The sequence below is a fragment of the Oncorhynchus keta genome, chromosome 14, assembly GCF_023373465.1.
Source record: "Oncorhynchus keta strain PuntledgeMale-10-30-2019 chromosome 14, Oket_V2, whole genome shotgun sequence".
In the NCBI taxonomy this organism is placed as follows: Eukaryota; Metazoa; Chordata; class Actinopteri; order Salmoniformes; family Salmonidae; genus Oncorhynchus; species Oncorhynchus keta.
Genome location: NC_068434.1, coordinates 13994674 through 14009750, shown reverse-complemented (window position 1 = coordinate 14009750; position 15077 = coordinate 13994674). Strand labels below are relative to the sequence as shown.

Below are 15077 nucleotides of genomic sequence, written 5' to 3'. Positions count from 1 at the left end.
CCTGAGCAAGGCAGTTAACCCACTGTTCCCCTGGTGCTGAAGATGTGGATGTCGATTATGGAAGCCCCTCACACTTCTGTTTCAGAGGGGTTGGGTTAAATGCGGAAGACACATTTCAGTTGAATGCATTCAGTTGTTCGACTGACTAGGTTTTCTCAGACACACTTTTTGTTGAAATTGATAACACATCTGACAAAGTCCTCCACAGTTACCACAGAGGCATGACTCAAATCAAATTAAACGCTTTTTAAATACAGCCTGTGTGACATAAAGAAGCATGAAGAGTGTTCAGGGAATTTTGATCGGTCTCTCTCTCTCTCTCTCTCTCTCTCTCTCTCTCTCTCTCTCTCTCTCTCTCTCTCTCTCTAGGTTGAAGCTACTGCATCTCTACAGCTGTGCCTACATCCCTACTGAGAAGGATATCAGAGACATCAACCCAAATGTTACACTCAACCCGCTGACTTGATACACACACACAGACACACTTATTGTTGAAATTGGTAACACATCTGACAAACTCCTCCACAGTTACCACGACTTTGTAAATACAGCCTGTGTGATATAAAGAATGAAGAGTGCCCACAGCACAAGTGTGTCAAGGGCCCTCCTTCCATCACCTCCTTCATACAGTGATGTGGTGTCAGGCAAGCTTTATCCAAATTACATCTATCTAGTCAAGGTACAAATATTTTGTAGATTTGTTATTAATTTTTTTACATGCTGATTGTTAGTGAAAGTTTCCTATTATCTAGAGGCAGCAGGTGGCCTAATGGCTAGCTCTTTGGACCTGTAACCGAAAGGTTGCTAGATCGAATCTGAGCCGATAAGGCAGGTTAACTCCCTGTTCGTTGTAAATTAGAATTTGTTCTTAACCGACATGTCTGGTTTAATAAATACAAATCTAGTAGACAGAAATGGGTATTGGTCTTCTAGACTATCTCTATGGAAACGCAGTTGTTTTTGCTTGTGTTTCGTTTATTCAACCTATTGCAGGTAATTGTGTAAGTGCGCGTGTCCGGGCACACAGTTCTTGTTTGTTTTGTGCCTGTTCTGGAAGTTGAGAGGCCAACACAAGAAGTAAGCCGCGTCAGCAGCTGTCGCACCCCACCTCTCACCACCTGTGTACCTGGCAAGAGACCCGTGGCAAGGGGACTGTCACAGCACCGCAAAGGACGACACAAGACTTGATAAATGATACTAGGACGAAGGACGACACATTAATACCGTTAGCCCGAGGTGGTCGAAGTCCTGGAAAGAATGAACGCTCTATTTTTCTTTTCTTTTCAGGACCTCGATAAGGTGATTGACAGTGTTGAACGACTTGGATAAAAACCTCAGACATGAAGTTCGTAAGGTGGTGGTAAAAGGAATTGAATTGGTTAAAAACGTTGCTTTATTGCTGTTGCCCATAGTGTTCATTCCCCTGGTGGTTTTCTGCGTGCTTGGTTTCTGGGGCTTTCAACTCTGGACTGAACCATGTCATTACCAGGCATGGGTAGGGACCGGGAGAGTTTGTGTTCGCTCTTTCACGCTTGTGATGTGGATAATTCTGGACAGATTGAAAAATACGAGTTTATTCAAATCTGCTCAGAGCTCAATGTTCCACCGACGGAGAGAGAGCACATATTCTCTAAACTGGACACCGACAGAGACGGGACTATCAATCTAGCGGAGTTCATTAGCGGCTTCCTCGGGATCTCGGAGCAAGTGTATTGTGGGAACATGGAGAGCGAGAGCTGGGAAGTCTCTTCTCCGGCCTGGGAAGATTTCCAGACCCGACTGGGGGACCATGCCAAGTTCATACCCAGGTGAGGTATGGTTTACATTGCAACAACAAAATATAGGCTAATCAAAATGATTTTTCTTTACATATTGTCATAAAACAGTTTCAATGTACTTTTTCAGTGTGTGTAACCAATAGACTACAGGAAGGTTCTGCCCTTATTTGGATTCATAAAATAAATATACTCAATATTTGTTGTATGATTGTAGTGTTTTTTGAATTGAAACTGCTGTTCTATTCCGGTTTCCAATGATATTGGCTAAATGAGGTTAGGACACCTGCTCCACCTATTTGTGTGTGTGTGTGCTCAGGTCAGTTTAGCTCTAATACATCAGTTATCTCTAGAAGGACCAATAGAAATGCAGCAACCTAACCCGAAAGAATGAGCGAAAGTAAGAGAAAAAGAAAGGTAGGAGTGAAAGGTAGGTATCAGTAGCCTATCCTATGACAGGTTATGAAATGAGGCCCATTGAGCAGTTAGAGGGAGAACCCTGCCCCCTAGGGCTGGGAATGGGACTGAGACACTGTCTAACAATACCATGGAGGGGACATAGAATCACTGTGTTAATCAATGTTCCCCATCGCATCTTAAATAGACCTCATTATGACTGTTTGATCACCAGCCTCACCAGCTGTACAAAGACACCCATCAGAACTAACATCTTAGCCTGCTTCTTTGAAAAGGGCCACCCCTGGGGCCCTCCATTAGGGATGGAGACAGAGGGTTTTCTGGTGCAGCAGATAAAATCACTGGGGGGGCCCAACCTCAAAAAGACAGTAGGCCTACATCCAGAGACTGAGGTCACAATAGGGCAATTCCATGGTAACAGAGGGTGCGTTTGTAAATTTACTCTGGCTATCTACTCCAATTTCAGAGCACTCTAGTCTGTGTGTGCCGGAGTGCAGAATAACTGATTCATTTACGAACGCTCAACAACCGTTGAATATGGCCGGTATCAGTAAACTTCAGCAAAAAAAGTGTCATTACATTTTTTGCCAGCAGCACAGTTACAGTCACCAACGCTCTGGATAACATGTAAACAGACTAACCAGCTCTGCTCGGGCAAGTAAAATGATCAGAGTGAGGTGTTCTCTCATTATGTGTCTGGAAGTAGCTACCAGCTAGCCAACGTTAGCCAGTTATCCTGGTGCTTGACTCACGTTGTGAGGTCAGAATGCTCAACCCCACTGCTCGGCAAGAGCGTCCAGTGAGGGCTCTAAATGAGAGCACAACGCTCTGAATTTACTAACGGGACAATCTGACAACGCTCTGAATTTACTAACGGGACAATCTGACAACGCTCTGAATTTACTAACGGGACAATCTGACAACGCTCTGAATTTACTAACGGGACAATCTGACAACGCTCTGAATTTACTAACGGGACAATCTGACAACGCTCTGAATTTACTAACGGGACAATCTGACAACGCTCTGAATTTACTAACGGGACAATCTGACAACGCTCTGAATTTACTAACGGGACAATCTGACAACGCTCTGAATTTACTAACGGGACAATCTGACAACGCTCTGAATGTACTAACGGGACAATCTGACAACGCTCTGAATGTACTAACGGGACAATCTGACAACGCTCTGAATGTACTAACGGGACAATCTGACAACGCTCTGAATTTACTAACGGGACAATCTGACAACGCTCTGAATGTACTAACGGGACAATCTGACAACGCTCTGAATGTACTAACGGGACAATCTGACAACGCTCTGAATTTACTAACGGGACAATCTGACAACGCTCTGAATTTACTAACGGGACAATCTGACAACGCTCTGAATGTACTAACGGGACAATCTGACAACGCTCTGAATTTACTAACGGGACAATCTGACAACGCTCTGAATGTACTAACGGGACAATCTGACAACGCTCTGAATTTACTAATGCCCAGAGCACACCCGGGAGGGAGCTCACTCTGGCACAAGGACAACTTTTATGCATTTGAAAATAACATTTTATAAAAACACATTTACTTGAAGAACAGTTTAGTTTCAAAGTTTGGTAACAGAATGAAGGTACAAACAGCACAAACCGTCATTGTGTTCGCAAACATGTCATCCATTCCTCCTGCCATGGAAGGACCATGGTTGGAGTACAGCAGTGATCAGTTGTGGTTCCCCGCCTAAGTAGTTCTACTTTAAGAAAGCAGGTAACTAGATGTGTTGTGAACATGAGATAACTCCAAGCACCTCTGTCACTTTTGATTACTATCAAAAGTATTGCTGTTAAAAGTATTTTGCATTTCTTAGCTTGCATGTAGGAAGGTGATGTCTCTGTAAGCCCCAGATGTTATGACCCGTGGCGTGTACCAGTGATGCTGCCTGTCTTGACAGGGCTGTTGACTGTGACAGTGAGTCTATATGCTTAGGGATTGTAATCTGGCCACCATGTTGAAGGAAAACACACACTCACACACTTTAGATACCTCTACCTATCTGACCCACACACTTTAGATACCTCTACCTATCTGACCCACACACTTTAGATACCTCTACCTATCTGACCCACACACTTTAGATACCTCTACCTATCTGACCCACACACTTTAGATACCTCTACTTATCTGACTCACACACTTTAGATACCTCTACCTATCTGACCCACACACTTTAGATACCTCTACCTATCTGACCCACACACTTTAGATACCTCTACCTATCTGACCCACACACTTTAGATACCTCTACCTATCTGACCCACACACTTTCGATACCTCTACCTATCTGACTCACACACTTTAGATACCTCTACCTATCTGACCCACACACTTTAGATACCTCTACCTATCTGACCCACACACTTTAGATACCTCTACCTATCTGACCCACACACTTTAGATACCTCTACCTATCTGACCCACACACTTTAGATACCTCTACCTATCTGACCCACACACTTTAGATACCTCTACCTATCTGACCCACACACTTTAGATACCTCTACCTATCTGACCCACACACTTTAGATACCTCTACCTATCTGACCCACACACTTTAGATACCTCTACCTATCTGACCCACACACTTTAGATACCTCTACCTATCTGACCCACACACTTTAGATACCTCTACCTATCTGACCCACACACTTTAGATACCTCTACCTATCTGACCCACACACTTTAGATACCTCTACCTATCTGACCCACACACTTTAGATACCTCTACCTATCTGACCCACACACTTTAGATACCTCTACCTATCTGACCCACACACTTTAGATACCTCTACCTATCTGACTCACACACTTTAGATACCTCTACCTATCTGACCCACACACTTTAGATACCTCTACCTATCTGACCCACACACTTTAGATACCTCTACCTATCTGACTCACACACTTTAGATACCTCTACCTATCTGACCCACACACTTTAGATACCTCTACCTATCTGACTCACACACTTTAGATACCTCTACCTATCTGACCCACACACTTTAGATACCTCTACCTATCTGACCCACACACTTTAGATACCTCTACCTATCTGACCCACACACTTTAGATACCTCTACCTATCTGACCCACACACTTTAGATACCTCTACCTATCTGACCCACACACTTTAGATACCTCTACCTATCTGACCCACTTTTACCAAAGCATGAATGAGTTATTAACATGTAAAATGGCTCCACGATTATTATGCAGTCAGGGAAATGAGAAATGAACATTTAAGTACCTGAATGAGCATGTAGATATTAGGTAAATACTGTGGGCCTCACAGGTATACAGATGAACAGGTGTGTTTCACCCCCCTAAGTGTTAAATCTACTTCTTCTCCAGTTCAACAACAGCCCATGATGAGTAAGCTTCCATTTCAAAGTACAACAACACTGTCAACACTGTTGAAATGAATGATATTGTTGACGCAGCATAATAATATCATGTTTGTGTGCTGTATAAATGTTATGATAGTAGCTATTAGAGAGGTATATTAACTAGTGGTTCTAGATGCTTCTAGTGGTGAATAGCTGTTCAGACATTATGCTGTTGTGTTAACATTCCCTCTCTGTTGGTCACTCTGTATGTCTTTCTTTCTGTCCATCTGTTCTCTGTCTGTCTGTCTGTCCGTCCGTCCGTCCGTCCGTCCGTCTGTCCGTCTGTCCGTCTGTCTGTCTGTAGGAATGAGCAGGCAGCCACGCTGTATCAGAACATCAGTATGGCAGAGCCCAGGATGGTGCCTCAGTATGAGAGACTCATCATGAGTTTCACCAGAGAGATCAAACAGCACAACGCTGAGATGGAGAACTTGGCCCTGGCTGTCAAACGGTACACACACACACATACTCACCAACAAATGCAGTTTGCTTAAAAACACATACTGTACATACACTGCAGACATTCTATCATACACACCCTCAAATACACACACACCAACACAGATACAATATAATATTATGTTCTACTCACACCAACACAGATACAATATAATATTATGTTCTACACACACCAACACAGATACAATATAATATTATGTTCTACTCACACCAACACAGATACAATATAATATTATGTTCTACTCACACCAACACAGATATAACATAATATTATGTTCTACACACACCAACACAGATACAATATAATATTATGTTCTACTCACACCAACACAGATACAATATAATATTATGTTCTACTCACACCAACACAGATATAACATAATATTATGTTCTACACACACCAACACAGATATAATATCATATTATGTTCTACTCACACCAACACTAATATAATATTGTGTTCTACACACACCAACACAGATATAATATCATATTATGTTCTACACACACCAACACAGATATAATATCATATTATGTTCTACTCACACCAACACTAATATAATATTGTGTTCTACACACACCAACACAGATATAATATAGTATTATGTTCCACTCACACCAACACTAATATAATATCATTATGTTCTACTCACACCAACACTAATATAATATTGTGTTCTACACAATCCAACACAGATATAACATTATGTTCTACACACACCAACACGAATATAATATATGAATATGTTCTACACACACCAACACAAATATATTATATTAATATGTTCTACACACACCAACACAGATATAATATTATTAATGATGTGTAATTATTTGTATGAGCATAATAAGATTCAAAACCTGAGACATAAACTGAACAAGTTCCACAGACATGTGACTAACAGAAATGGAATAATGTGTCTCTGAACAAAGGGGGGTCAAAATCAAAAGTAACAGTCAGTATCTGGTGTGGCAACCGGCTTCATTAAGTACTGCCGTGCATCTCCTCATGGACTGCACCAGATATGCCAGTTCTTGCTGTGAGATGTTACCCCACTCTTCCACCAGGCACCTGCAAGTTCCCAGACATTTCTGGGAGGAATGGCCCTAGCCCTCACCCTCCGATCCAATAGGTCCCAGACGTGCTCAATGGGATTGAGATCCGGGCTCTTCGCTGGCCATGGCAGAACACTGACATTCCTGTCTTGCAGGAAATCTCGCACAGAGCGAGCAGTATGGCTGGTGGCATTGTCATGCTGGGGGGTCATGTCAGAATGAGCCTGCAGGAAGGGTACCACATGAGGGAGGAGGATGTCTTCCCTGTAATGCACAGCGTTGAGATTTCTTGCAATGACAACAAGCTCAGTCCGATGATGCTGTGACACACCGCCCCAGACCATGACGGACCCTCCACCTCCAAATCGATCCCGCTTCAGAGTACAGGTCTCGGTGTAACGCTCATTCCTTCGATGATAAACGCGAATCCGACCATCACCCCTGGTGAGACAAAACCGTGACTCGTTAGTGACGTGCAGGTGTTGTTACACATGGTCTGCCACTGCGAGGACGATCAGCTGTCCGTCCTGTCTCCCTGTAGTGCTGTCTTTGGCATCTCACAGTACGGACATTGCAATTTATTGCCCTGGCCACATCTGCAGTCCTCATGCCTCCTTGCAGCATGCCTAAGGCACGTTCACGCAGATGAGCAGGGACCCTGGGCATCTTTTTTTTGGTGTATTTCAGAGTCAGTAGAAAGGCCTAAGTTTTCATAACTGTGACCTTAATTGCCTACCGTCTGAAAGCTGTTAGTGTCTTAACAACCATTCCACAAGTGCATGTTCATTAATTGTTTATGGTTCATTGAACAAGCATGGGAAACAGTGTTTAAACCCTTTACAATGAAGATCTGTGAAGTTATTTTGATTTTTACAGATTATCTTTGAAAGACGGGGTCCTGAAAAAGGGACGTTTCTTTTTTTGCTGAGTTTATATGAATATGTTCCACACACCAACACAGACATAATATATGATGTTTTAATATTGTATTTCTTCTCAGGGCCCAGGACAAGGCCTCCATGCAACTCAGTGAGATGGAGGAGGAGATGGATCAACGCATCCATACAGCCGAGAACAACACAAGGCTTCAGGTGACACACACACACACACTTGCTGATTCACTTCAGAAATGATGTGCATGTTATCAGGCGGTATCGGCAGGTTGTGTTCCTACAATGTTTAGACAGACTGATAAGAAGGGTGTAGCTCATCTCTTCCCTCATGTCAAATAAAGAGGGATCTGGGATCAGATTACTCATAGAATCTCAAACACTCATAGAATCTTAAATATTGAATTAATTTGGACAGTAGTAGTTGTGTTTCTTGGCAGTAGTGGTCTCTATATGTTGTCAGTGTGTGAGCAGTTGATGATGATGTTATCCTCTATAGTTGTGTCTTCAGTCCTTGTGGAGGCCATAAGTGAGGGAATGATGCTAAACCATTGATCCTTTGTGTTGTCTGTAGGAAGCCAAGAGGGCTGAGGCAGCTCTAAGTGAGCTGAAGAGGCACTATGAGTCCGAGGTGTGTGAGCTGCAGCACAAGGTCCAGAAGATGAAGCTGGTGAGTTTACCATTGGACTATTCCTCATACAGTTCCATCTAGTACACTCTAAAGATATCCTCTACAGTCCAGGCCAAATTTGAAATACATTTTCACTTTTTCATAAAAGTATTAAACTTGGTTCCTTTGAACAGTTTGTTCAAGTTAAAAGTTTCATGCTTTTATGAAAAAGTGAACAATTCACCTCAAATTTGGCACCTATTGCCTGAATTGCTAGTCTAACCAATCACTTCTGTTCACCCACTAAGCATTTTGGTTCATTGGTTCATGAAACAATCAGATGAACTCGGGATAGTCGCCTTTGAATAAAATACATCTATGCTGCTATCTGTGCCTCTGAAGATGCTGATTCGCGGAAGGCAAGCAGCATTTGTGTTACTTAATGTCTACTCCCTCCTCAGATTGAAGACCAGTACAAGAACATCAACATGAAAGATGAGTCTTCAACCCTGAAGAGGAAGATCAACAAACTGACTCTGGTGAGATGGTTCTTCCATCCTGTTGTATATCACTCTGGACATATCCTTGATCTCTGCTCCATTTCCTGCTCCAGAATCAGTCTGGCTCTGACCCTGATGTCTCCTGTCCCTAACCCCTCCTCTTTCTCTTTCTTTCTCTCTCTGCTCTATTTCTCTCACTCTATTTCTCCTCTTTTGCAATCTTTCACGTTTGCTCTATTTTTGCTTTCTCTCTCTCTTGTCTGTCTCTGTCTCTGTCTCTCTCTCTTTCTCTCTCTCTCTCTCTCTCTCTCTCTCTCTCTCTCCCCTCTCTCTCTCTCTCTCTCTCTCTCTCTCTCTCTCTCTCTCTCTCTCTATCTCTATCTCTCTCAAAATTAAATTTGCTTTATTGGCATGATGTAACAATGTACATATTGCCAAAGCTTATTTTGGATATTTACAATGTAAAAATGAGATTCAAAATTGTCAATGGGACAACAATAACCAAGTGTCAAAATAACCATACATTCAACAATAAGCATACAGTAGAGTACATGTGCTCTCTGTCTCTCTCTCCATCTCTGTCTCTCTCTCTCTCTCCCACCCCCCCAGGAAAACCAGAGGTTGAAGCAGGAGTTAATGCAGTCCCACACTAACATAGCCTTCCTGCAGAGTGAACTGGACTCTCTGAAGAGTGACCTGACAGACCACAGCATCAACTCGGAGGGGTGAGATACACACACAAAGCATTTTAAGGCCTTTTTATATTAGACCCTGTCAATCCAGAAAGAGTTACTGTAACATGGGTGTTGGAAATCACAGGAGGCTGCTGAGGGGAGGATGGCTTGTAATAATGGCTGGAATGGAGTGAATGGAATGATATCAAGCACATGGAAACAATGTATTGGATGTGTTTGATACCGTTCCATTTATTCCATTCCAGCCATTACTTTGAGCCCGTCCTCCCCAATGAATCTGCCACCAGCCGCCTGTGTTGGACACCCATTGTGCATGAGGCATAATCATCTGTACAATCTCTCGTAAAATGCCTTACCTGGGGTGGTAACATGTTTGGCAGGCCTGTAACAGGATATCCTGGTGTGAACTCACACTCACAAAGAGTCTCACAACACGGTTACCTGGCAACCAGGCCGGGGAGATTGATTTCACACTGTGCCTTTGAACCCGTTCCATTCAAACTTTGTTTTTTTGTTGTGAATGTGTCGATTCTTTGGGAATGCTGAAGTGACTGCTTTGTCGGTATTATTTGAATGTAAACCTGTTCATGTGCAGTATTATTAGAATGTAAACCTGTTCATGTGCAGTATTATTAGAATGTAAACCTGTTCATGTGCAGTATTATTAGAATGTAAACCTGTTCATGTGCAGTATTATTACAATGTAAACCTGTTCATGTGCAGAATTATTAGAATGTAAACCTGTTCATGTGCAGAATTATTAGAATGTAAACCTGTTCATGTGCAGAATTATTAGAATGTAAACCTGTTCATGTGCAGTATTATTAGAATGTAAACCTGTTCATGTGCAGTATTATTAGAATGGAAACCTGTTCATGTGCAGTATTATTAGAATGTAAACCTGTTCATGTGCAGTATTATTAGAATGTAAACCTGTTCATGTGCAGTATTATTAGAATGTAAACCTGTTCATGTGCAGTATTATTAGAATGTAAACCTGTTCATGTGCAGAATTATTAGAATGTAAACCTGTTCATGTGCAGTATTATTAGAATGTAAACCTGTTCATGTGCAGTATTATTAGAATGTAAACCTGTTCATGTGCAGTATTATTAGAATGTAAACCTGTTCATGTGCAGTATTATTAGAATGTAAACCTGTTCATGTGCAGTATTATTAGAATGTAAACCTGTTCATGTGCAGTATTATTAGAATGTAAACCTGTTCATGTGCAGAATTATTAGAATGTAAACCTGTTCATGTGCAGAATTATTAGAATGTAAACCTGTTCATGTGCAGTATTATTAGAATGGAAACCTGTTCATGTGCAGTATTATTAGAATGGAAACCTGTTCATGTGCAGTATTATTAGAATGGAAACCTGTTCATGTGCAGTATTATTAGAATGGAAACCTGTTCATGTGCAGTATTATTAGAATGGAAACCTGTTCATGTGCAGTATTATTAGAATGGAAACCTGTTCATGTGCAGTATTATTAGAATGGAAACCTGTTCATGTGCAGTATTATTAGAATGGAAACCTGTTCATGTGCAGTATTATTAGAATGGAAACCTGTTCATGTGCAGTATTATTAGAATGGAAACCTGTTCATGTGCAGTATTATTAGAATGTAAACCTGTTCATGTGCAGAATTATTAGAATGTAAACCTGTTCATGTGCAGTATTATTAGAATGTAAACCTGTTCATGTGCAGTATTATTAGAATGTAAACCTGTTCATGTGCAGTATTATTAGAATGGAAACCTGTTCATGTGCAGTATTATTAGAATGGAAACCTGTTCATGTGCAGTATTATTAGAATGGAAACCTGTTCATGTGCAGTATTATTAGAATGGAAACCTGTTCATGTGCAGTATTATTAGAATGGAAACCTGTTCATGTGCAGTATTATTAGAATGGAAACCTGTTCATGTGCAGTATTATTAGAATGGAAACCTGTTCATGTGCAGTATTATTAGAATGGAAACCTGTTCATGTGCAGTATTATTAGAATGGAAACCTGTTCATGTGCAGTATTATTAGAATGGAAACCTGTTCATGTGCAGTATTATTAGAATGGAAACCTGTTCATGTGCAGTATTATTAGAATGGAAACCTGTTCATGTGCAGTATTATTAGAATGGAAACCTGTTCATGTGCAGTATTATTAGAATGGAAACCTGTTCATGTGCAGTATTATTAGAATGTAAACCTGTTCATGTGCAGTATTATTAGAATGTAAACCTGTTCATGTGCAGAATTATTAGAATGTAAACCTGTTCATGTGCAGTATTATTAGAATGGAAACCTGTTCATGTGCAGTATTATTAGAATGGAAACCTGTTCATGTGCAGAATTATTAGAATGTAAACCTGTTCATGTGCAGTATTATTAGAATGTAAACCTGTTCATGTGCAGTATTATTAGAATGGAAACCTGTTAATGTGCAGTATTATTAGAATGTAAACCTGTTCATGTGCAGTATTATTAGAATGTAAACCTGTTCATGTGCAGTATTATTAGAATGTAAACCTGTTCATGTGCAGTATTATTAGAATGTAAACCTGTTCATGTGCAGTATTATTAGAATGTAAACCTGTTCATGTGCAGTATTATTAGAATGTAAACCTGTTCATGTGCAGTATTATTTGAATGTAAACCTGTTCATGTGCAGTATTATTAGAATGTAAACCTGTTCATGTGCAGTATTATTAGAATGGAAACCTGTTCATGTGCAGTATTATTAGAATGGAAACCTGTTCATGTGCAGTATTATTAGAATGTAAACCTGTTCATGTGCAGTATTATTAGAATGTAAACCTGTTCATGTGCAGTATTATTAGAATGGAAACCTGTTCATGTGCAGTATTATTAGAATGTAAACCTGTTCATGTGCAGTATTATTAGAATGGAAACCTGTTCATGTGCAGTATTATTAGAATGGAAACCTGTTCATGTGCAGTATTATTAGAATGGAAACCTGTTCATGTGCAGTATTATTAGAATGGAAACCTGTTCATGTGCAGTATTATTAGAATGGAAACCTGTTCATGTGCAGTATTATTAGAATGGAAACCTGTTCATGTGCAGTATTATTAGAATGGAAACCTGTTCATGTGCAGTATTATTAGAATGGAAACCTGTTCATGTGCAGTATTATTAGAATGGAAACCTGTTCATGTGCAGTATTATTAGAATGGAAACCTGTTCATGTGCAGTATTATTAGAATGGAAACCTGTTCATGTGCAGTATTATTAGAATGGAAACCTGTTCATGTGCAGTATTATTAGAATGGAAACCTGTTCATGTGCAGTATTATTAGAATGTAAACCTGTTCATGTGCAGAATTATTAGAATGTAAACCTGTTCATGTGCAGTATTATTAGAATGTAAACCTGTTCATGTGCAGTATTATTAGAATGGAAACCTGTTCATGTGCAGTATTATTAGAATGGAAACCTGTTCATGTGCAGTATTATTAGAATGGAAACCTGTTCATGTGCAGTATTATTAGAATGGAAACCTGTTCATGTGCAGAATTATTAGAATGTAAACCTGTTCATGTGCAGTATTATTAGAATGTAAACCTGTTCATATGCAGAATTATTAGAATGTAAACCTGTTGCCTATAGAAAGTCTACATAGATTTCTTCACATTGTATGGTGTTACAAAGGAGGATTCAAATGGATTTAATTTTCTGTCAACAATCTACACAAAATATTCTGCAATGTCAAAGTGGAAGAAAAATTATATATTTTTTGGGATTTCGGGAAAAAAAATTGGACTGCTATGCTCCCGAGTGGTCTAAGGCACTGCATCTCAGTGCTAGAGGTGTCACTACAGACCCTGGTTTGATTCCAGGCTGTATCATAACCGGCCGTGATTGGGAGTCCCATAGGGCAGCGCACAATTGGCCCAGCGTCGTCCAGGTTAGGGTTTGACCGTCATTGTAAATAAGAATTTGATCTTAACTGACTTGCCTCGTTAAATAAAGGTTAAATAAATAAATAAATATACCTTGATACGCTAATTATCCACCCCCCTGAGTGAATGCATGTTAGAAACCCCTTTGGCAGCGATTACAGCTGTGAGTCTTCTTGGGTAAGTCTCATAAGAGCTTTGTACACCTGTATTGTGCAATATTTGCCATTATTTTTTTATTTATTATTCAAGCTCTGTCAAGGTGATGGGGATCATGGCTAGACAGCAATGTTCAAGTCTTGTCATAGATTTTCAAGCAGACTCTGCAGCTGTTTTAGAATCACTCATGGCCTCATGGTGACATCCCTAAGCAGTTTCCTTCCTGTCCTGCATCTCAGTTCAGAAGGACGACTGCATCGTTGATGTGTCTGGGTGGTTTAATACATCATCCACAGCATCATTATTAACTTGATCATACTTAAAGACATATTCAATGTCTGATTTGTTATTGTTACCCATCTACCAATCACTGCCCTTCTTTATGAGGCTTTGGAAAAGCTACCTGGTCTTTGTAGTTGAATCTGTGCTTGAAATTCAGTACTTGACTAATGGGACCTTACAGATGTTATATGTATGGGGGACAGAGGAGGGGGTAATATTCAGTACTTGACTAATGGGACTTTACAGATGTTATATGTATGGGGGACAGAGGAAGGGGTGATATTCAGTACTTGACTAATGGGACCTTACAGATGTTATATGTATGGGGGACTGAGGAAGGGGTAATATTCAGTACTTGACTAATGGGACCTTACAGATGTTATATGTATGGGGGACTGAGGAAGGGGTAATATTCAGTACTTGACTAATGGGACTTTACAGATGTTATATGTATGGGGGACAGAGGAAGGGGTAATATTCAGTACTTGACTAATGGGACCTTACAGATGTTATATGTATGGGGGACTGAGGAAGGGGTAATATTCAGTACTTGACTAATGGGACCTTACAGATGTTATATGTATGGGGGACAGAGGAAGGGGTAATATTCAGTACTTGACTAATGGGACCTTACAGATGTTATATGTATGGGGGACAGAGGAAGGGGTAATATTCAGTACTTGACTAATGGGACCTTACAGATGTTATATGTATGGGGGACAGAGGAAGGGGTAATATTCAGTACTTGACTAATGGGACCTTACAGATGTTATATGTATGGGGGACTGAGGAAGGGGTGATATTCAGTACTTGACTAATGGGACCTTACAGATGTTATATGTATGGGGGACAGAGGAAGGGGTAATAT

At 40.5% G+C, this 15077-nt stretch overlaps 1 protein-coding gene across 5 annotated transcripts in view; it reads left to right on the top strand.

Annotated features, from left to right (window-relative positions):
• Positions 1-15077, top strand: part of LOC118370855 (ras and EF-hand domain-containing protein-like) — a 53311-nt gene that overhangs the window by 11634 nt on the left and 26600 nt on the right. For all 5 annotated transcript variants that reach the window (XR_008063771.1, XM_052461140.1, XM_052461139.1 and 2 more), the window contains 6 exons: positions 370-1808; positions 5939-6085; positions 8150-8240; positions 8614-8709; positions 9111-9188; positions 9759-9874. Coding sequence is in view for 4 of the 5 variants with exons in the window: in XM_052461140.1 (XP_052317100.1) it covers positions 1477-1808; positions 5939-6085; positions 8150-8240; positions 8614-8709; positions 9111-9188; positions 9759-9874 (860 nt within the window). In the remaining variant the exon portion in view is untranslated. The remainder of the gene's footprint in view (positions 1-369; positions 1809-5938; positions 6086-8149; positions 8241-8613; positions 8710-9110; positions 9189-9758; positions 9875-15077) is intronic.